We start from the raw sequence: 23,905 nt of genomic DNA on the forward strand, positions 1-23,905 counted from the left end.
CAATGAGGCTTTGTTCCTCTACATGGCTACCAGGAGTTGTTGCAACACATATAGTTAAGATCAAGAAATGTTTACCTGCGGCTTAAAATTCTGCCAGCCCATAATATAGTGCTAGCATTCTCCACCCATGTAAGTGCTCCCAGTGTTGCAAATGGGGTGACACATTTCCCTTGGAAGCGAAAAGTAGTAATGTTTATTGTAACAAAGTTTGATAGTACACATGACAGTGCTAGAACAAGCTTTGATGACAATGTACACTTGGTTATTTGGTTATTTACTGCACAGAGGACAAGGTGGGACAAAACTGTCAGAGACACCCTCATGCTGAGTTATGAGGTTCAGAAAGGACCCCCTCACATTCTAAACCTCTCTCTCAGGGGATTTCCAGGTGTGGCTGGATCCAGACCTAGTTCCAGGCTAGGAACTTAACTCTAAAGGATTATATGTGTACAAGCAGTCCTTTATTTCACTTAGGTAAGATTTCAAAGTTTCAGCATGCTTATTTCCCTTTCACTTACTATTTGATGCAATAAGGATTCTCGCAACCTCAAGCAGCAACCTCAAGAGGCATCCCTGTTCAAGGGGATATCCTGGCATGCAGCCCACTGCTGTGCAGGAGAGCTCAGCAGACCCTGGGCTGTTCCCTATTTATGGAGTAAGATGATTGACTTATAGTAGTATTTGCATGCCAGCTGTATTTTGTTTGGCGCTTGCTCAACTAGCCCTCAGCTGTTGAGTAAGTTTTATGACCCTCAGCTATTGTGTTGTTATCTCTCTTCCCGGTGTCCAGCTTTAAGCCAGGTGCAGCCCACACCACTGTTAGCTCTAGTTTAAGCCAAAAGCAGGGGGGAGCACACTGCCCCACCCAGTGAGCTCATCCTAACCATTCCCTCTTTGCAGCATCATCTTCTATACCATAAAACAATTGGAAGTTTTCCTACTGATTATAGCGGCTTTAGATCAGAAACTTTAGGTCAGTACCAGAGCATGCTAGTGATGAGAAAGATCTATGATTTAGTTGAAGAGAGAAGACTCTTTTCAAAGTCCTTCACAATGGTTCAGAAATCTATTGGAAGTGTTAGCAAGAGGCTCTTTTATTTCCTCCTGGAAAAATCATGTATATTTATTTCCTGTAATAAAATAGTCTAATGGTAGTAAAGAGTGAAGTTCTAGAAGGAAAAAATTGATTTCTCAGCTAATTGAGTAGAGAGGGGGAAATTATAAATCCCTGGTTACCTATTACAGGTTGACTAGCAACATTTGGCCACAGAAAGCAATATGAACACAGTTTTAACACGCAGGTGGCTACAAGAGAAGGGCTGTGCTGCATGTAAGCCCAGTATCTCCTCAGAGTGGTTCACCCTACTTTTCCAATTACATTACAAAGTGAGTCAGACTGAAACCGTTGTTGATTGTCTGCTCCGTTTCAGATACTTGCATGTTCATTTTAGCTTTAGAAAGAAGTTTGTGTCAGCATTTTCTGTTCCTTGTAGTTACATTGTCTTTTCAAAATAGTTTTTGAACTGAAAGTGTGTTTCCCGAAGTTCAAACACTGGCACAAAAAATGTCTCTTTCCTTCCTGCTGTGACACTGAAGCAAGTGGCGAGTACTAAGACTCGGAACCAGTAAGCATGTAATTATTCAATTTCTGGGTGCAGAAAAGTAGCTGTTGGGTCAAAGCAGGCATCTACAAGACAAGCTATCATTCCAAGTTAGTTTGAGTTCAAATGCCCTGCAGTTACCCAGTTAGACTCCTGCAGTAGATCACATGAGCTGCACAGATACCCTGTTGCATTCCTACCATGAATTTCACCCACAACCTCTGGCAGACCATCTACCTTAAGCTCAAAGTCTGTTCCAGCTCTGTGGTTTTTATGTGTGAGCAGTAATCAGATGAGGGATGACACCTAGGTTGTGCCTTAGGTTAGTAAAGGCAAAACTGCAAAACCCATCTTGGTCCACATTATAATGATGTCACACAGCTCATGTGCATTCTCACCATGGAACCCACAGTTGCTGTGGTACACAGACCATGATGCAGTGTTATGCATGAGGGACAGATATGCTGCCTGTGAGCAATGCAAATGGATGAGTGCAGAGGAGCTATTTCAGTGCAAACTGGTCTTGGAAAATGCATGATTCTGCAAATTACAAAGCAACTTTTGCTCCCTCTGAAGTCCGTAGAAGTTCATTTTGCCTTTCAAATTCACTTTGATTAATCTGGTCTTGACATCCTGGCACTTACCTTGTTGTAAAGAAAATTGGTAGCTGTGAAAGATCAAAGATTTTTCTAATTTAAGGTAGAAGGAAATGTTTTCTGCTGATGAAAACCTTATCTTCATAATAAGCAATAATGCAATCTGATCATCTACCATTATTGAGTTTCCTTTTTTTTTTTTTCTTTAAGCTGAATTTACATCACCTGTAGACAGAAATAAGGAAAGTGGACTGAAAATGCCAAACCTATGCAAATTTTGTGATATTAAAGTAACAACCTGCACAAACCAACATCAATGCAGGAGCAACTGCAACATCACCTCTATCTGTGAGAAGAGTAGTGAAGTTTGTGTTGCTATATGGTAAGTTATTTCTTCATACAGGTGGGAGAGGAGCACACCCTCATCCATCATTGCTTATTGCTTTCCTTGCTCTGATATTCAGAATGTCCCTGCCACCTCACCAGGCTTTGCTCTCCTGCTCCCAACTCATATCTCTGCACAGCATACCGAGAGTTGCTTGAGGTTAACAATTCTGATATGAAATGTTCTGGGCACTTTTTTTTCTTCTAAAACAGTTCTGTTTCAGCTTAAGCTGTTATTGGAAAAAAGGCATGGTTTTGTGCAAGCCATTAAGCTGTATCCACTCACAGCACTAAAGAGTAGAAACAGATTTGAGGCTCAAGAGAGGATTGTAGTGACAGTTGCTGAACAAAGACAATTCTCTCTCAGGTTTCAAGGGAACTAGATTATGTAGATTTATCACAAGAAGCTTATTGCCATGTATAGGTAGAAATACTTCCTCTTAATGGGAATAAACTTCTGTGTAGATAGAGACTTCAATGAAGGCATGGTGCTTTTTATATATGTCTATGTTCAAAAAAATCAAGAGTTTATGAAAATGAGTTGTAATACTTTTTTAAGGTTTTATTTGCTTTAAGCTTGTGTTCTAGTCTAAAAACTGAGGCTTCACTTGGTGTTCCATGAGTAGAAATTCAGTCCTACCAAAGAAAGCCAGAAGAGCTCTTAATAAGTTAATAACTGGACTGAAGGAACACACTGAATATTTGCAGCATTGAATTAGTAAAATAAATAGAACCCACCCTTACAGAGGGACAGAACTAATTTACATGCTGAGGGATTAGTTGTGTCCTTTGACTTGAAATGTTCAGCATAATTGGGAGTAGGCATTTCAGTTCAGGATCAGTCCAGGTAAGTGTGCTTTTCCACTTCTGTCCTGTGCTTCTTTACTAAGTCATTGGTGTCTATTATTGCCATAAAAAGGAGCTGCTGTGCAATTTAAGATACATTTTGGATTTTTCATGACTATTTATCTAAAAGGCAAGTATGTTGAGAACTATAAAGTGCTTTTTGCACTTTCAAGTCTTTTGTCAATGAAATTAAATCTGTGGACCAGGACAAAACACAGAAATATGGTCCAGATTATGAACTGTAAATATTTCCCTGACTGTGAGGCAATCCTAAGTTGCATCAGTTTTCATGATTGGTATTTTGCCGGGATGTTTTTTAGTTGGTTGAGGGTTTTTTTGTGTATAACTCCTTCAGTGCACAAACTATGCTGATTATAAGCTTCAAAAGGAAAAATGAAAAGACCAATTTACTAGAAATTCCTCAGATTTTGAGGAAATAATTCGGTTTTTATCGTAATTTCCCACAGATTTTTACTGTCTGCTCAATGACCACAAAAACCAAAAGTATGTTCCGAAGTTCACAGCAGTTCATTGAACATTAGCTTGAATAGTTCTAAGTGAGATTTTCGGAGGGACTCTTGTGAGCTTAGCAGTAATATGATACAGGAATAGCTGTGCCATTCTACAAATGTGAGGAGCCCAGACAGTGCCAAATTTACCCCATTCAGGAAAGACACAGAAGAGCATTCAATGCTCTTTAAATGCCATTTATATTCTCAAAATAGGTAAATTTTGGACAGGCGCAGTCCAGTCTGCTCCCTTTATAAAATATTCCTTTTTTATTTCAATTTTCTCCTTTTCATTTTTAGGAGACAGAATGATGAAAATGTGACATTAGAAACAATATGCCACGATCCCCAGGAAACACTGTATGGTCACTTTTTGGATGACTATCATTCCGAGCAGTGTTTGATGAGGGAAAAGAAGGACGATGGGGGATTGATGTTCATGTGTTCCTGCACAGGTGAAGAATGCAATGATATGCTCATTTTTACACCAGGTAGGTTTTATCATTTGCCTTGCATTCCTACATGCCTTTCAAGTAATATTAACTGTGCTAATATTGACTGTGTTATACTGATGTCCTTTGGAATTACATTTTGTGGGGAAGAACTTCTAATGGAAGGTGCTATTTTGGTCTTTTTTGAATCTTGCAAAATCACAAGGTTTCTTTTCTGTGTTCTGAGGGTACTTCTTCCTGCCATGCTGTCCTCATTTTGAAGTCTGTATTCAACTCAAAATATTGCACTTAAAGGCTAATAGAAGATGAAAGCAAGATGTTGTTCTGCTGTCAGACCAAAATTCAATACATGCTAATTACATTATAAAATCTAAACTAAAGGCAAATGCTCTTTTTAAGGTCCTACCTCTTCTAAAAGGCTGTATTGCCATAGTGTGTTGTCTGCATAGGAAGATGTTATTGGTAACCTGATAGGCTGTGAATTTTAAGTCAGTTTCTCTGGTAACTTGACCATCTGCATCTCTCCTGTGGTGGGTGTGAAGAAGCTAGGTTTCTTCTCTGGGGAATATGTTCCCTCACACAAGGAAGTGTATGTGAGTTCAGTTAAAGCAGGGAAATGTGAGTACAGACCAAGCTACAGGTGCACAACCCATCCCATACTATTTCATGACCTCTGATAGAGGCCACTGCAGTGAAGGCAGTGCATGTGTGTGCAGTGCTGCTGGACCTCATGCTGCACACACAGATGTGCATGGGTGCACACACCCCTTGTGCTTCATTTTGCCCTACCTGCTGTGATTGTTTTGCTGAGAAAAAGCCAGGTTTCTCACAGGCGAGAGTGAGGTCTCCTGTGGAGAAACTTGTGTACGCACACTTCTGCACACATCCTCATCACCTATAAGTTCCTCAGAGAAGGGTATAATTAGGTCCTTGTTACCTGAGATAACGAAGGGTTGGGATGCTGTTTCCACTCCTGGGAAACATGGTGTGTGGCAGCACTGAGGTGAAAGACTATGTGAGCTATTTTAGCTCTCACTTCCCAGCCTCCAAGAAGGCCAACTGGTTTGGGTCACAAAACCACACCAAATCACCCAAGAGCAAGCTAGCAAGTCTTTGCTCCCGTTGGCCCAGGGTGTCCATATCTGGTGCCACCCCTCATCCCCATCTTCCTCATCCCTTGATTTGAAAGCAGACAACCTGACTGCTCATTCATGGTTGTATGACCAACCCTTACTTGGGTGATCTTTAAAGCATTTGGACTATATACTGGTATTGATATGAGCACAAGTGGTACACCCAGGACCTAATTCTAACAGATTGCCTTGGTTTTATTGAAGAGAAAGTGTTCCCAAAGAAGAGATCTTACTCTGTGTCAGCTGTCTAGTGTTTCTGTACAACATGAGCCACACCCTTGTGGATTTTGGCTAAATTGTTATGACTTAGCCACATTATAGCTGTTTTTCCTGGAGCTATGTAGCTGAATGCAATCACTGATAAATGTGTGTCTTTTGTGTGTATGGTTATGAAAAGTGTTCTAGGAATTCAGCACCAAGTGCCTTCATTCCTCTCAACTCTGCAGCTCACTCACACTTCCAGATCAACCTAAAAGGAGTAGTAGAAATTTAAACTCAGTCTTTTTAGCCAAATTCCTTTCAGTCTTCCAGGTAGAGCCTTTCCTTCTAAGTCACGTGCTGTAAGCACTTCAGGTGACTCATGAAAACCATGTATTTATATGTATTAAGTGAATACAGATAAAAATTAATGTAAAACTGCACTTTGTAACATTTCCAGTTCATTCACAAACACAGGCATTAGCTCCAGTCAGGAGGGGGGAGAATTGAGGCTTTTTCATTCCATTTTTTATTGTTGTGGATTAGTGTTTCTCTTAAATGAAAACAGCCCCTTTGGGTTGCTTGCCTGGTTAGCCATGGCAGGAAGACAAACGATTTTTACAGTATCAGACATGCGGTTTCCTGTCTGTGTTTAACTTTGAGCAGAACATCACAGCCAGCTGGTCCATGGCTCCTCCAGACAACTAGATAATAGCCTGTAATAATTTTGCCTTTGGAATGACTGTCATCCAGATCTATTCTGTACATTGTTCTTGCAGGATTTTTTTCTCTACATTTCTTGTAGACCACAATAAGAATTTTTTTGTATTAGTTTTGCACATTCTATAGTTTTAGAGAGCAAGATGAGCTACTCTAAAAAAACCCTGATCAAACAGTGATTTTAATAATTTATTCCCAGAAACTGAGATAAAGAAGATTGCAATTTTTCACCTGTTAATCACAGCATTTCCTTTTAAACTATTGCTTTAAATGACTAGTGTTTTACCTCTTCTTCCTGTATGCACACTTAGGGCAAATCATATTTAATTTGTTTCTGGTATTTCTGAGGTAAGAAGAAAACCCTGGATAAGGCAACAAGTTCTAATTTCCACCAAAGGTTAGTCACTGAATTCCAGTGATTCACAGCTGAGCTGTTATTGCTTATGGAAGAATTGGTTTATAGCACTATTGGCTTGCATGAGTCTTGACTGTGAAGGCCAAACAAAGCTCCTGACTCCATTTTTAGACATAAGCATCTAAAGGTTTTGGGTACTGGAGGTGTTGTGACTTACTCAAGAGTGACTTTAGAAATGTTTGAAGTAGTAACATGAAAATCAAATGCCTCTTTATTGAAGTTGCCAATCTGCAAGATAAGCAAGACACAGTCAAACATGTGCCTAAACATGCCTGTAGTTCTGCTGTGTCAGGGGCTGACCCTGATTCAAATCCCTGGTATTCCAGGCGACAGGCAGCTGGTGGAAAATACTGAGTGGAGAATCACTCCAAATAATGTTCTGTAGTTCTTGGAGAAATAACGTGCAGGAGACAGGTAACAATTGTAAATCTGACTACTCTGTTTATTTTTTTTTTCCCTCTCTTTTTTGCCAAACAAAGTTGTGGGTGACTGGCAAGCAGCTTACACCCCTGTGGTGGAAAAATGCTTCTCACAGCAAATCTCAATGCCAGTGTGTTGCAATTATTATTTATTCAAAAGTCTAATGTTAGTGTTACCAGAAGGCAAAGCCAGGGAGCAAAACCACTGGAAAAGATTAGCTAGAATCAGGGGTACAAGGCCTTGGGTGGCTAGAAGTTGACTAGTGGCAGACAGAAGCCTGGTCCTTCTGTAGTGGAAAAAATGAGAGCAGGACTAGACTATGAGCGCTTTTTGCTCCCTGATGTCTGGTTATGTCTGGTGGATCTTCTGTATCTTGCTGTACCTTCTTCTACTTCGATCTGCTGTGATGAATCAGGTGTGTCTGTTTGCACAGTCCCAGTACTGCCCTGATGTTTGGGCAGCTTTGTTCCTCAGCTTTCCCTTCGCCACATCTCCTAGCCGTTAGCCAGAGCATGACAACTGCCTAACAAAGCTGGGTTTTATTAACAATCCCAAGTTCTTTGACTGAAGTCGAACTTTTTTTATGCTAAGGGACCAAGCAGGACTGTGCCCTTTCCAGCCTCACATCTGACCTGTTCTCTATGGATAGAGATGACCAGGTACTCATTGTAGACAAATAAATGGGATTCCTACATATTACTTAGTGCATGACCTGCCTGCCTGCTGTGCCATGCAACTCCTTCCTCTTGTGCAGCTCATTTAGACATTCACAGTCATTCAGCAACATGAAAACCAGCAGTGGAGACTGCAAACAAGAAAACAAATCCTTTAAATACTGTTGTCAATATATATGCAGTTGTTATCCTGGGCATGAAATTTAAATCCAAGCAACAGTGCAGAGAACTCAAAAGTTGGAACCAGGATTTCAACGCAGCTCTGTTTGGTTTATAGATGTTTCATTCTAATAACTTACATGGTGATAATTTTTTATCTTCACCTGTTCTCTTGCCATGCTATGCAGATCTCCATGCAGCTTGCAGCTGAGGTGTCTGTGGGATTGTTCAGGTAGACTGTTTTTAGTGCTCCCCTGCTGCAAGATGAAGTCATTATTTTGGGCATTCCCACCACACCCAAATATGAGAGAAACCTTTAGCAGCAACTCTCAACTATCCGGACAGTTGCCTTGAAATACCAAAACCTCAGTGATAGAGATGGCTGATGGGTCAACAAGAGTTTATGAGAATAATGAAGCTAATTGGAGAAGCGTGTCAAGGGAGGGAGGGTGTTGTGCTGCTAAAAATCTTAACATTGATTATGGTTTTACAGAGTTGGCTAATTGAGAGTATAGGAGACATGCCTATTTGATTAATCAATTGTGGCTGAGTAATTTGCCTGAACAAATTGCAGCCTGTGGATTTTCAATGCTTCAAGTGCTGTGATTGCTCACTATGTACAGTTGTTACCTGGGAGAGCTGATGTTGCTCTGCTGCCCAAACCACCACATGTATGCATGTGTGAGGCCTTGTCCTGTGCCCAGACTGCAGGAGATATGGATAATGTTTCAAAGAGTTCTTAACTTCCTATCTCTCATTTGTCTCTAACATGTTGTCCCTGTCTTTTCCTTTTTTTCTCTTCTCTTCCTCTCCTTACTAGAGTCAAAGTTTTAGTGATTTTACTTGACTGCATAGGAGGATCACAGACTTAAGATCTGTGCACAAACAGTCACCAGTCCATAAATACTTATGTGATGAGTTGTCCGGTGCTCAAGGAACATCAGAAGGGAGATGATTACAGCTGGACTGCTTCCAAGTGAATTTTAACAAAGGCTTTCATTAATCTCTTTTTCTGTTATCCAACTAACATGTTCAGAAGGTAACTGTCTTCCAGCTGCCCCATAAAAGAGGTCAGTAACGTTACATAACATTCCACAGAGCCTCTCACTGCTTGTATGTTGGCTTTGTTCTCTATGTTTCCTCTTAGGTATTTGCAGGCACTGGAGTCCCACCCAGTGCCTGCAGCTGTGTGTAACCAAAGGAGAGGCTGCCTAATGCTGAACATCTGATTCACTTAATGGCACAGAAAGGAAATAGAATGAAAAGAGGCTAAAGAAGCCAAATTTTTGTTTTGCTCTGTATTATTTATATTGTTTGCTTCTTAGCAAAATAACCATGCTCAGTTACAGATTTGTGTAAAAACAAACTAGGCAGTGCTCTTCCAGTCTGGTTGGCATATTTGTTACAATTTGCATCACTTGAGAGCTTAATAAGTGTGGGAATGTGGCCAACCTTTTATCAGGTTGTCATAGAAGAGACTTTAATAATTACAGACAGAAACAAACTGTAACTAACACTGGCAACATAATATTTTGGGAAAGGTTGGAGGGGTGAAACTCAGGCTGAGAATAAAAATAGTGGTTAATGTGTGGCATCTGTTGAAACATATTGGAACTGGAGAGATTGATTTGTTCCAGAAATCTACCAGCAAACAGCAGCAGACACCCAAGCTCTATAACTGAGCCATGTATCACAGAAATTCAGGCACATCATGTAAAGTTAAAATATGTTGGCTTTCATATTGCTAAGTAGGAAAGCTCAGCTACAAAAGTCCAAGTGTGTGAGAGATGTCATGTACACACAGTGAAGAGACCTATTAGAATGGGAGAGATAAGAAAGGAATGCATTAGGGGAGTGGAAGATTTTAAGCAAATGGGTGCTGTGCCAGCAAACCAAGGAATTACACCTTCTAGCCAGTAGCGAGGGAATAAGAGCAGCAACAAATTATTTGTTCTGTCTTAGAGCTTAAGAGTTTCTTAGACCTCCTGGGTGCTGAATAGCATATTTAGCAATCAGTTGAAAAATGAAATTCTGCTTACAATAGATAAAATATCCATTAGGTCATTGTTGCCCAGCTTTTTTGCTTAAGTAAGCCACCCAGCGGCAATCAATTTGCCTGCCTCCCACCCCTGTGACTAAGATGCAGTCATTCCCATCAGGTGACAGATGCATATGCATGACTCTTCCAACATGTAACACAAGTAACTGGGGATTTTCCCTGAGCATTACACAGAATTCTTGACTCTTGATCCCTTAGGTAGTTGTGTTCCAAGGCCAAAGCTGCAGGTCCAGAGGGGAGAGCTGCAATGGGTGTGCCCTTGGTCTTTAAAATAGCTCATACTTGCTACCTTTCAGGAAGAGATAAGTGGTGGCACTGGGCAGTGACATGCTTTAAGTGCTCTGAGAGCTGGGTCTGGTTTGCCAGCCATTTGTTGACTGCAAAGCAAGATTTAGGCAGCCAAATACCCAAAAAAACAGGTGAATGAGTTCCCATACATTTAAGTAGACCCTTAGGGCACAAAGTGCTGCACTTGGGTCACAGCAACCCCATGCAATGCTGCAGGCTGAAGGAAGAGTGGCAGGAAAGCTGCCTGGAGGAAAAGGACCTGGAGGCACTGGTCAACAGTGGCTGAACACAAGCCAGCCGTGAGAGCATGTAGCCAAGAGAGCCCATGGAGTCCTGGCCTGTTTCAGAAAGAATGGAGCCAGCACAACCAGTGCAGTTATTATCCCCCTGAACTCAGCACTGGTGAGGGCACATCAAATCCTGTGGTTCCCTCACTACAAGAAGGACATTGAGGTGCTGGAATGTGTCCAGAGAAGGGTAGCAAAGCTGGGGAAGGATCTGGAGCACAAGTCCTGGGAAGAGTGTCTGAGGGAGTTGAGGTTGTCTAGCCAAGAGAAAATGAGGTTAAGGGGGAACCTTTTTTTGCTTTCTATTACTATCTGAAAGGAGGTTGTAGCAAGGTGGGAGTCAACCTCTTCCCCCAAGTAAGAAGTGATGGAACAAAAGGAAATTACCTCAAGTTGTACAAGGGAGGTTTCGATTGGATAGCTGGGAAAATTTCTTTACCAAAAGGATTGTTAAGCACTGCAACAGATTCCCCAAGGAAGTTGTTGAATGACCATCCCTGGAGGTATTTAAAAGACTGTAGATGTGATACTTAAGAGAAATGGTTTCGTGGTGGACTTGACAGTGCTGGGTTTACAGTTGGACTTGATGATCTTAGAGATCTTTTCCAACCTAAACAATTCCCTGGTTCTATAGCAGGCCAAGATGACCTGCCAACTACTGGAGGTAGTGCCTCTCCAGGAGAGAGATATCTTTTGGATACCATGGTAATATCCTTTTCAGGCTAAAAGATGAAGACATACAGCTCAAGCACTACTTACTGGCCTTGACAGACTTGTTTTACCTTGTCCAAAACAAAGCTCCTGTCAAATACAGGAACTTGTTGAAGGAATTCAACCTTCAGGAAAGTCTGCAAGAAATGCCAGGGTTTATTTTCCACTGGATAGTAAGATAGAGCCCACAGTGGTTTTTAAAATCTAGTGATCTCTTTCTTCTGCCATGAGCTAGTTCAGCATAGAGCTGAGGGAGGGGTGGAACTGATTTCCTGCACAAGAAAACTATAAATTGGAAAAAAATCATCTCCCACAAGTATGAAAAAATTAAAATGTTTCCAAGAAGCTGTCATGATAAAAAGTGCAGGTTAGTTTGAGGTTCAGCATTTGAATTAGATTATTACCAAGTATTTTGTGTCAAGATCAACCATTTTCCTAAGGAAACACCTTCCACCCTGAATAAAAAAAGCTCCCCACCCCCATCTGCAAATCCCCCAAAACAATGCCTATAAAACTAACAGAAGTTTTTAAAAGTTGGATCAACTTTCAGACCACTTTTGTCTGCAAGATAAGGGTTTCAGAGAAAAGTATAGCAGAGTGAGAAGCAGAGTTTCTGTTTTGAAAATAAATATTTCCCACCAAAAAATGTTATGCTGAAGATTTCCAAGCCATTTTAATTCTAAAAAGGCCAAAATCAGGAAGGTACCTGAGACACTGAGCTACAGAATTTCATTTCCACTTTAGGATTCTTCAATAGAGATAAACGAAATTAGTTCAAACAGCTGTTCATAGTAAATTTCATTTCACTGAAAGTGAAGCATTTTATGGAGCTAGTTTTCAACCAGAAAGTACTAAAGAGATGGGCAGGCTTTTCCATATTTTGTTGCCTAGTGCCTTGCTCAGAAATCTCTACACATGCAAGGTTCAAACTCCCATTTTGTGAAAAGCTCTCTCTTGATTCAAACAGCGCAGGTCTTGAACTTGAAGCTCCTGTACCCCACCCATAGCAGTCTACTCACTGCTGGGGATTCAGCACACATACGTCTCTTGCCAAACTGCAACATTTGAACAGAAAATCTGTTCAAGCAAAAGCATGCAAAAAGTGTTCATTTTCATTCCAGTGTGGAATTAAAATCAAACTTTGAAACCTCAAAATTTCTACAAAATGGAGTTTTCCTCCAGTCAGGTGAAAGGGCTGCTTTGTGTCCTGGGATCTTGCAAAATAACTGGATCATAGATCTGTGTCTGGGGCCATGTTCTATGACTTTGTGTTTCTGGAAATTTCTAAGACACTGCATAAGCTTGCAATACATTAGTGTCGATGTATTTAACTTGAGTTCTGCTAATATCAAATATATTCTTTCTCTGCTGTGTGGCTTTGACTAGCAGTGAATAGGCAGCAGCTTTACAGCTCACAGGAGCAGCAGACAGCGAGGAAGTAATTCTGTACTGGCTGGGCATTCTGCTGCCCTGCCATTCAAGTGTGTGTCCTCATTTTCATTGCCATTGTTTCACTTGTTCCTTCCAAAGTTCAGTGACATTGAAGTTGTATCAAAGGCATGAAAACCAACCTAAAGAATTTGCAAGCTCTTGTGCTTTGAAGCTCCCTGACTGAACAGAGTATGCGCAGTGTTTCCATTTTCCTTGGCACCTGAGCCCTATTCCCTCAAGGCTTAGGTGGTGTTAAGGGTTATGCAGATGGTTTGTGCTTAATTTAAACCGCATACAGGAAGCTTTATTTTAGCTCAACTTCTCTATTGTTATGCTATATTAATAGGCTCTTTTGAAGCTTAAGAAAGGACTGATCCACCCAAATAATAGTTCTGGGTGGGGAAAGTTATTTAGGAGCACGTTTGCAAAACATGAAAGACTGTTTCATTTAACTATTTCCTTGTCTGCCGTGCAGCCAGGTTTTGCTCATTCCAGTGCTGAGAAAGAGGAAGCTGCACTCCCTTTTTTTAAATTATAAGGTTTCAGTTATAGGTATTTATTTATAAGTGTACATATTTATTCTTAGATTCCTGTAGTTAAGCCATGAAATGTTGGCTAGCCACTATGCAAACATACAGCTATGCTCTGAATTTTGGTCTTGTCCTGATTTTGTACACAGTTTTTGCAGAGAAATACCCCATCCTTAGTTTGGCTGATCTGATTCTGCACATCTCAGGCAAAATCAAAGGCAGTTCCAGAAGTGTCTTGCTCAGGACACACCTCAGTGCCACCAGCTCTTTGCTCTTGCTATCCCCTTTAATTCTCCTGTCAGGCAGCTTGGTCCCCTCCTAAGCTTGGAGTTCAGCCTTGTCAGTCCTGACACTCAGCTTCCCCTGATGTGTGCTCATTCTTGCACTTTCCAAACGTTGAGTGGGATTTGCCTAGTGTCTTAAATACTGAAAATTAGCACAGCCTTTGTCCCTGCTGTTTTAGGTGGGGTTGTGCAGCTGTGTGCTTTTCACCCCCTGCTTCTCTGCTTCCTCCAAGCAACCGTGCCAAAGCGGATGTGTCACTTTGCAGCAGGGCTGCAGGATGATACAGTGCTCAGGGGGAAGTGGCCAAACCACTCAGCTTCTGCTTTGATTAAATTTTTTTTACATTCTTTTTCAAGTAACATTTGCAATATCGGCAGTTTTTCCCTTCTTACCCAGAAATTCCCCTGCACCACAAGCAGAGCTTTCTCTTGTGCAAAAAGAGGAAGAGCTGAAGGAGCTGTGAACTCTGCTGGAGAATTCTCAGCTGTAAAGCAAAATAATATAGCCTGCTCTAGGACATTGTAGGAGTGATTGGAGATCCTCACACAGGCAGCCATAACAGTAAAGGACCAGGGAATTTGGATGACTTTCTCCTCAATTAGAGCCGAACATGCACCCAGCTACCTCCAGCTGCTTGGAGTGATGGGGAGCAATTTGAAAGACAACTAGTATATCTTAGACTTTTGTCACTAATTTTGAAAGATATTTATATTTCAAATATCTGGTCTACATACTGCAGCCCTTTGGCAAAGAAAAAGGACTTAAAAGGCCCTAAAGAAACATTTTCATCTTTGTGAAAGAGGTTCCCCTATGATATAGATAACATATTCATTTCTAAGAGCAGAGTCCAGACTTAAGCATGCATTTTCTGTGGTCAAGAAAAAACCAAAAACAGACCAAACCAGCAAAATAGAACCCCAAATGTTCAGTAGAATTACTTTCTCTGATTGTTACAGGTCATAGTTGTGTCACATAACTGTGACACAAGTCACCTAGTTGCAGCCAAAGCTCCAAAACAGCCATCCCACAATGCAAACAGTTTTCCTCCACCAGAGTGTTTCCTGAGTTCTTAATAAAGCAGATTTTCTAGAAACAAAGAATGCACAAGGGAATAAGCAATGCAAATCTATTTACTGACAGTGACATTTGACTTTCTAAATATATTCCTCCCGTAAGAGCCATGCAAACACAGCAGTTTTTTCCCCCTCTTCGATACATTTAAAAGCAGAAGAGTTGCCTTTAATCTGTGATGTACTTTTAGGTATTGTTTTCATTAAAAAGTTAATAATTTTGAAATTTACTAACATTTTGTTGTTGAGAGAAACTACTGGAGAATAAGGATTTGTGGTTTGCATAGGTCTGGAAGGATGGATTGCCTTAAGTTCTTTTGCATAATGAAAGGGAATACATTCTTTGTAGGTCTTTCTAGTGCATGTCATTGACCTGTGCTAGGCTGGGAATGACAGTGCTAGAAAGGCACTTCTTCTTCTTCCTTGAAACCCTACGAGAGAGGCTAGGATTTAATTACTCACTTGCATCTGGTTGATGAACCTTTCAAACAGAGGAATCACATTCTGGTGCAGGATTCAAGCCTTTTTCCAAATAAAAAGAATATACTTTTCAGATGTCCTATGAGCTGCCTTTGAATAGTGATGACTCCTGCTAATTGCCAACTGAGCTTACAGTGGAAAAGTGAAATTGGAGGGTTAGAGATACTGCTTGTGTTCTAATTGTAAACTTTTTACTCTCATCTGTTTTAGCACTGCTCACCTTTGTTTTGAAAGGCACAGAGTAGGGGAAATAGAGACTTGTGGCTAATGTAGTTAATGTCAGCTTCCCTTCAGAGCTTATTATCATATTGACTTATTTGGCCTGATGCACAGAGCCTGAGTCAATGACATGGCTGTAAGTATCTGCCAGAGCATCATGCTGCCACCACAAGCCACTTACTTAACTGTAGTTTTAGCTTCATTTGTTTTAGTCCATTCAGGTTAGGCTCCCAGGACTCCTACCACGCAATCCCCTCCCTCATGTAAAGATTGTACAATACCTTTTATCTGACTTGAAGGAAGAAGGAGACTGAGAGAGTAAATTTCCATGTGTTCAATCAAATCAGGTTCAGATATAAACTCTGGCCCTCCTTTAATCTCTTCTTGGAGCAAAACTTTCCCTTTTAAATTGGTTATCTTCCCTAAGAAATACTGGACTAGAAGGTAGTTTTTAGAAGTGAACATCTTTACAGCAGAAAAACAGTGTACAGCCAGCAAGGAACTCACAGAGGAAGTTTTCGGATACATAAATTCATGCAGAAGTACCTGGAGGGTGGTGGTGACCACTCTGGGCCTGTTTACATGCAGATGTTTGAATTTGTTCTAGCAGCACTCACATACAAAAAAGCATGAGAATGAGTTCTCTTTTTGGGGTCTGTATGCAAGCATATATATTTGTGCTTAAATATTTTCCTACAGTGTGTGAACAAACTTCCTGAAGATGGCTTTGCAGGGATCCTACTAAAATATACTGGAACTGGAGTAAAACTGGGCAAGTGGGAGTTCACAGGCTTCATTGTCTATTTATAGAAAAAATAATGCGTTCTAGTAATTCGTGGTTAAAGGAGCAGTTCTGTCAAGAATGCATTGACAGAGTAAATACAGGACACTTTGACTATTGTGTTCAGGAAAGTGAAGGTTTCATCCATTATGTATTAAAAGCCTGAGAGAAGAACAAAGCTACTAAATTACATTAGGTTCTTACTTGTTCAGTTCTGGCTTTTTATAAAGTAAGTAGACAGGGAGGTCTTGGTAAGCAGAAGCCTATATACAAAACAACATTTTGAAGCAAGAAAGCAGTGACAGTTTTTATTATTTGCTGTTAGTACAGAAGATAATGTATTGCATTCTGGATAAAAATTATTGACAGCCTTCTGTACATATAAAACAATGATATAACTTCATGCATGCTTTCCTTCTGTTCTTTACAGATGACCCTCATAAGCCAGAGGAGAAAGATGAAATTTCCAAAGTCACAATCATAAGCCTTGTCCCATTACTGGTGATTTCTGTTGCTGTGATTGTTATCTTTTATGCCTACCGCACTCATAAGAAGAGGAAACTCAACAAGGCATGGGAGAAGAATGTTAAGCCCAAAAAGCATAAGGACTGCAGTGATGTCTGTGCCATTATGTTAGATGATGACCGCTCAGATATCAGCTCCACGTGTGCCAACAACATCAACCACAACACAGAGCTGCTGCCCATTGAGTTGGACGTTGTTGTTGGCAAAGGAAGGTTTGCTGAAGTGTACAAAGCCAAATTGAAGCAAAACACATCAGAACAGTATGAAACTGTGGCAGTCAAGATTTTCTCCTATGAAGAATATGCTTCCTGGAAAACTGAGAAAGACATTTTTTCAGATGTAAATCTCAAGCACGAAAACATCCTCCAGTTCTTGACAGCAGAGGAGCGTAAGACAGATCTTGGCAAACAGTATTGGTTGATCACTGCCTTCCATGCCAAAGGAAACTTGCAGGAATATCTCACACGGCACATTATCAGCTGGGAGGACCTCTGGAAACTTGGTGGGTCCTTGGCCCGAGGGATTGCCCATCTACACAGTGATCACACACCCTGTGGTCGTCCCAAAACACCTATTGTACACAGAGACCTAAAGAGTTCCAACATCCTGGTGAAAAACGATTTAACCTGCTGTCTCTGTGACTTTGGGTTATCCCTGAGGCTGGACCCTTCCCTGTCTGTGGATGACTTGGCTAACAGTGGGCAGGTAAGTTAGAAGGTTGAAGGGGGAGGCAGGTAATGTACTGATTGATCTGTCCATTCCCTGGACTGAAAAGATGAAAAAACCTCAAACTCCAATGGCAGCTTTGACTTAAAATAATTTAAAATTAATGTGAATGTGTTTATAAAGAAAGAGGCTCTAAACGTTAAAGCAACAATGACAGAAGTGCAATGTAAGTTTTGTTATGATTGGAGACCTACGTGTGTGTGTTATGCGACCACCGTCTCATTTATATTAAGCATGTTTGAGCTTGTTAGCAACTGTTTGTGGTGCTGCTGCAATGCACACACACACATACACACAAATACAGTAAGGATCTGCTTCATGTTGGGAGGTTTTGACACAGTTTTCATGACTGATGGCATTACACTTCTGCATGACTCAACCCAACCCTAGTATACCAGCGTATGTGAAGTCAGTCTTGTGTCCTCAAAAGCTGTAAGGACATAACTACTGATAGATAATAATTTTAAAATACAGAAAAAGACACCTCTTTAATGAATGGTACCTTCTCTACATGCAAGCAAATACAAGGATGTCAAGTAAAAATAATTGTCCTGTTGTGTTTTTTCAATTAAGGAGTGTGGATAATACTCATCTACTTGACAGGGATGCTAGGGGGATGTTTATGAATGTGTTGAAGACAACATACATCTCTAAATATTGTCACTTTTGATAAAAATTCACATAGTATAAATTCACTCAAAGCCTGTCCATTTAAACTGATTTTACCTCACACAGAACTAATATTTTAGCTTAGAACATCTTCTGAGGGACAGATCTTCGGTCTGTAGTGCTGTGCTGAGTCCACAGGAGCTTTACTGTTGTTTATCAGATGAAGATATGCCTTTGAAAGCCTCCTTATTGAAAAACAACTGTCCTGATCTCATTTTTAGAAGATCTATTAACCAGAGCCAGGAGTGAATGCTGATCAGTGGAACCATTTTTAAAATACTACAAGCACCAATCTATTACATATGACTTCTCTCCAGAATGTCAGGTCTTTTTAGAGTTCAATGAAGTCATACCAATTGTCAGTCAGAAGATAGGTCCCATTTGAAGCAAGACAAGGACTCTGAAATTCATCCTCCACAGACACTTTGCTTAAGGTGGACTGCTGTTGCAAGCTGATTTCTCTGGCACTCCTCAGAGTCACTTGGAAGTAGGAGGATTGTGTTGATACTGCGACTTCCACAGTCCACACCAACACTGATGACAAAGTACAGGGCTGCCCAGATCAGGTTATGGCTTTGGAGTTGGTGTCCTTGGGCATTTGTTTTGAGGCTGACTGTTTTATTTTGGTTAGCTTCAGTGAATCTGTTTGGGGGTGACCCAGATGGTGTCATTCTTCTCTGTGACAAGGAGTATGAGTCAATTGACTTGACTCCATTTCAACCTCTGCCTTGTTCTTTTTGGGCTCACAAGAGCAACCCACTTCAATTCCTCAATATGCCAGCTTCAATGCTGTAGATTTTATTAAAGAAGTCTTGCACCAAGATTTGCCTTATGCATAATTTCTTAAATTTACCTTTTGACTCAAATCCTTGTCACCAGGAGATTCAACTTTATAACATGTATAATGGAACTGTCCCAATTTTTAATTCAAGAAAACCTTGAGCTTTTGATGACATATAAATAAGAGTGTAAGCATTTAACTGTTTTTCTGGTCATCCTTAGACACTAATATTGAGGCAAGTTGTTGGGATTACAAAGCCATCTTCTTTCCAATCTCCCCAAGAACCTTCCATATCATGCAGCTATAGCCATTATTGAGTACAGCACCAGGCTGGAAACCACCTTTTTCCCCATTAGAAACCTTTGCAGTCTTTTGAGTTTGGTCATCCATGATGGTTAATACTTGCAGACATTACTCAATGTGAGTATATAAATCTGGACATTTTTCCCATTGTGTTCAGAGGACTGGTAGGTGCTTGCAAGGCCAGCAGTTCTGTACCTCAGCAGCAACAGCACCCTCATAATAGAGAGTTTACCATATCAGATAAAGAGAAATATCTACTGCCTCTCTGACTGATACACCTCTGGGCATGAAACATCTCTCAACAGCTTGAAAGAATTGTAAGATCTCCAGTAAAAAAATATTCAAATGTCACAAGAAATGATAATGCAGTGCAGGAAGAGAGATGGTCCCTCACTAGAAGTTTTGGAAAATCAAGACCTGAAAGCTGACTTGTATTTGCAAAGAAGAAGCATATCCAGACCCTAGCGGGGCAACCAGCTTGGAATTGCTAGAGTTTAGGTACCTAAAAATGCCTTTGAGACTCAGCAGTCACTTGTTTTCTAAATACAGAAAAGTGTCTTTGACTGACTAATAATCTAAATGCAGATAAAAGAACATAAGCGAAATGGAATGCATGAGAAATTCTAACAGGATGGATATAAGATTGGCTTGATAGCATTCTTCAAGTCAATTTTTCTCTGCGCTTTCTTCTGTGCATTTTAGTTATAGGGCTTCACCCTCCATTGTCCTGCAAAGGTGCATAATAATTTTCATTGCTGTGAAGGGCATGTGAAATGCCAGACCAGAAAAGAACTTTGTGGCAATCATTAACTCTTGTTAAAATCAGCAAGGTTTGCAGGTGAGCCATATGCACAAGTAACCTTCTTAAGCTTTGGATGGGGATCTGCCTGGGGAAGAAAACATGCTAGAGAGTTAATGGTGGGTAGCAACAACCTCTCCTTCAGTGTTTCCATATCTACATTTTATGTAGGGAAGGGAGTTGGTGCTCACCGCGGTGTTGCTGGGATGTGACTGTCCCAAGTACCTCTTCAGTGTATAGCTGCTACTCATATGCTTGGCCTTCAATTCATCAGTGTCAATGTAGCAGGAAACTTTGCTTTGAGATTGCTCACACTGAATTTTTTTCCTGTCCTCTGTTTATAAAGGTTTTGATCCTACAACCATTCTGATATTTTTGACACAGTGATTTTCTGCTGTTGCAAGGTTCTGTGACAAAGCTACATTCTTGATCTTTCTTTCTTCTTATGATACTTCCCACTTTTTGTGGAACATCTTCCCATTTGCCCTGAGCCTCAGGTCATAAGACATGTTTACAGAAGCTTATAAAATGGGTGTCATAGGGCTCTCTCAAGACTGTACATTTACTATGTGGCTGTCTGCAGTTGCAGACCTAGTAACTGAAATGATTTTTCACAGCCATGCTTGCCTCTGGGCTCTGGAGTGATTGCTGTAGTGTAAACAGCTCGTTTAAGTCATATGTCCTACTGCATCAGCCACGTGTGTTTGTTCTTCTCTGCCATTAACCAGTCTCCAACTTGAAGCTGTCTTTGCCTGATGAAAGACTTCTGTTTGCAGTTTTTCAAGGGGGGTACGTTATTTATACTCTGTGAATAGTTTGTCATTTGAGAGCAACTGTTGAGTGATCCAAGAATTCTTCCTTAAATCCTTTCTTGTGATAAAAACAGACTTTTAAACTTCACCTTGTGTAATGCAAAATCATATCTAGATCTCAGCAAAGCTGCTAAAGTCATTGCTGAAAATTGCTCAGTATGAATAAAGTTTATGAGGATATTTTTTCAAAGGGGCAGATTTTTGGTTTCAATTCAAATGTGTGGTTCTGCATTCAGTATTTTTGTGTTGGCTTTCTTCTCCCAAGCCTGCATTTACTCTCCTTTAAAGCCTACCATGGAAAGAAACAGCTAACACTTTAATATTCTGTGCAATATCATACAATGTGTTTCTTGCTCATCTGAAAGACACTTGGTCAGCAGCAATTGCTTCAGGCCCAAAGGTCAGAGTTTATCTGTGAATAGCCAAAGAGTAGGAAAATTTGTCAGTGTCAAAATTATTTGCTTAAGGATCTAAAAAGGACTATTTCTTTTCCTCACCAAGAGAGGTGCAAGTAAGTTGGTAGTCAGGACAATGCCAGATTCTCCTGGCAGCAGGAAATACAGCCTGTGCCAAGTATAGCCTGAATTTTTGGATACATGTCAAATGGCACTCTTTCTGTGAAAACTGAAGTTAAATCACAGTGGAATCCAAAACATGAATTGCAATTTCAGCTTGTGAGCTCTCCCCAATCTCTTCTCCTGTAGGTTGGCACAGCAAGATATATGGCTCCTGAGGTTTTAGAGTCCAGGATGAACCTGGAGAACATGGAGTCCTTCAAACAAACAGATGTGTACTCCATGGCTTTGGTCCTCTGGGAAATGACATCTCGCTGTAACGCTGTCGGAGGTAAGTGCCATCTGTGTTCTTCTCTCTAAAAGGATGTTGAGATAGACATGCTCTCATGGTTGTCTGGGGAGAGAGTGATTCTTTTTGACTATCACCAGGTTTTCTAGTGTATCTGGATGCTGTAAATTAACAGTCCTTCAGTAGTGTGAGATGCATATGTGCATAAGCAGGCTTGAACACCAACAACTGAGTGCACAAGTAAATTGATCCTCAGTTGGTGTAAGGATAAATTTGCTGTTAGGTAAGTCACTTCTAAAGATTATTAAAGTCTGTTTTTTCTGTGACATCTTGGGTAGCCATGGATTGACTCAGTCTGGTTGATCTCACTCAAAATAATTGGAAATATAAGTCAATTTGAAATATTAAACCGAAGAAGTTACAACTGCTTCCCATTTACCTTCACGGAATATTAATTCTCAAACCTAATAAGGGCCAGTTAAGTGTCACATTTACTAACTGATAATTTCAGTAAGAGGCATCATAATGGTATGGAAAGTTTCCTATTTTCCCAAAATCACCAGCTGCTGCACATTATGCTTTGTGATTTTGCAAGAGACCATCCATATGAGAAATCAAGGGATGTTTGCTGTATAAAGTGTAGTAACAAAACAGAAATGACTGGAACTGACTATCAGAATATCTCCAGGAAAAGCTGCTGTGCTTGTTCATATTCAGAGTTTCTTCTGAAACAAAAAGTCTCCATTTCTGCTTTGCCTAAAGTTGACCTGGAATTCCCAGTGTGCAACACTGCTGTGTGCTAGAAATCAGAAACGTTGCTGTTGGGATACATACTGCCATGTTTGAAGTTTTTCACCTTACTTAAGGAACTAAAATAAGACCAAGTTGAATGTAAAATTGTTCAGCCTGCTGGAATCGTCTAAGAGTCATTCTAAAACATATTGCTGCACAGTTCAAGGCTCACACAGGCAGTCTAAGGAGTGGAGCTGTAAAAGGTAACACTGATGTGGATATTACAGTAGATATGCAACTGTGATTTGATTTGTTATCCTTCTTCCAAAACCACAGAGGCTCCCTTTTCATGGAACTTGGCATGGTTCCACCTTGAAGGGCTACCATAGAGGCAGAGACAGGACTGTCTTGCTGGCTAGAGCACTGTGCTATGGGGAACATAGTGTACAGGAGGGAAACCATTGTCCCAGGGGAAGATATGCATAGCTGCTCCTTGTTTCTCTACCAGCATCTGTGGGATACCACAGGGGAGGTCTCTGAAGCCAATATGCACAGTGACTGTGTGGCTGCACCACGATGTCCATGTGCAGGAGGGAGGAACTGCCTCCATCTCAGTCTCCTGCTCTGTCTGACCAGCATTTGGTCTTGCTGGGTGGGCTGTATTGTGGGCAACAGATCTGCCCCTGTTTGCACCCTGCCAGGAAAGCTACAAAGTGAGTATGTGTGCCGAACCTGCTAGCATAAAAGCATGAAAGGAACACAAATTCTTTTCTAGTCAAACATTTAAGGGTAAAACATTTGGTGCTTCAGGAACTGAACCTCAGCCTGTCATATTCCAAGGCAAACCTATCCATACTTAATGGATCATGGTCATGCCTGTTTCTAAGTGCATTGGCACAACCTCAGCCTTTCATGAGCACTTTTGTAAATGTGGCAGAGAAGATTTAAAACCTGGAAAAAAAAGGAACTGCACCCTGTCTCATGATCTGTCTCTGTTTCTTGCATTTAGGAACTCACCTGATTAGTATAAATATGAGTTGTTCACTGTGGAGTCTTTTATTTTTGATGATGCCTGAGTCCCTCCTTGTTCAGATTTGCTGAGTAGGGCAAAATGAAGATTGTAGCAAAAGCAAATCTTATTGCTGCTGTTCTCAGAAGGCAACTACTAAAAGAGGATATAAAGGGAGTTTCATAAGGAAGGAAAATCACCAGCATGTTCAGCTATAAAAGATTGACCCATCATTACCTTGAGAAGAGCTGAAGTCGTTTCAGTGAAGGGAAATATTTCTCTGGCCTAGCATCCCCTTTCAAGCGATGCTTAACCCCTCACCCACATCCTGATTTTCCCTATTCATTTCATTCCTCAGTCATTCTCATCTCCAGAAACACATTTCTTGAATTTTATTTCCCTATTTCAGTCACCTTTCTTGATGTGAGGTCCCCAGCAAAACCCCAAGAGCACTAGGGCAGATCTGTAGGGGTTGGTACTTGTGCTTAGCATCACTG

General features: G+C 40.7%; 1 protein-coding gene across 2 annotated transcripts in view; it reads left to right on the forward strand.

Annotated features, from left to right (window-relative positions):
- Positions 1-23,905, forward strand: part of TGFBR2 (transforming growth factor beta receptor 2) — a 59,044-nt gene that overhangs the window by 25,571 nt on the left and 9,568 nt on the right. For both annotated transcript variants that reach the window (XM_033076276.2, XM_033076279.2), the window contains exons 2-5: positions 2,408-2,579; positions 4,237-4,427; positions 16,679-17,478; positions 21,568-21,709. In XM_033076276.2, coding sequence (XP_032932167.1) covers positions 2,408-2,579; positions 4,237-4,427; positions 16,679-17,478; positions 21,568-21,709 — 1,305 coding nt within the window. The remainder of the gene's footprint in view (positions 1-2,407; positions 2,580-4,236; positions 4,428-16,678; positions 17,479-21,567; positions 21,710-23,905) is intronic.

This window comes from Catharus ustulatus, chromosome 1 (genome assembly GCF_009819885.2).
Source record: "Catharus ustulatus isolate bCatUst1 chromosome 1, bCatUst1.pri.v2, whole genome shotgun sequence".
In the NCBI taxonomy this organism is placed as follows: Eukaryota; Metazoa; Chordata; class Aves; order Passeriformes; family Turdidae; genus Catharus; species Catharus ustulatus.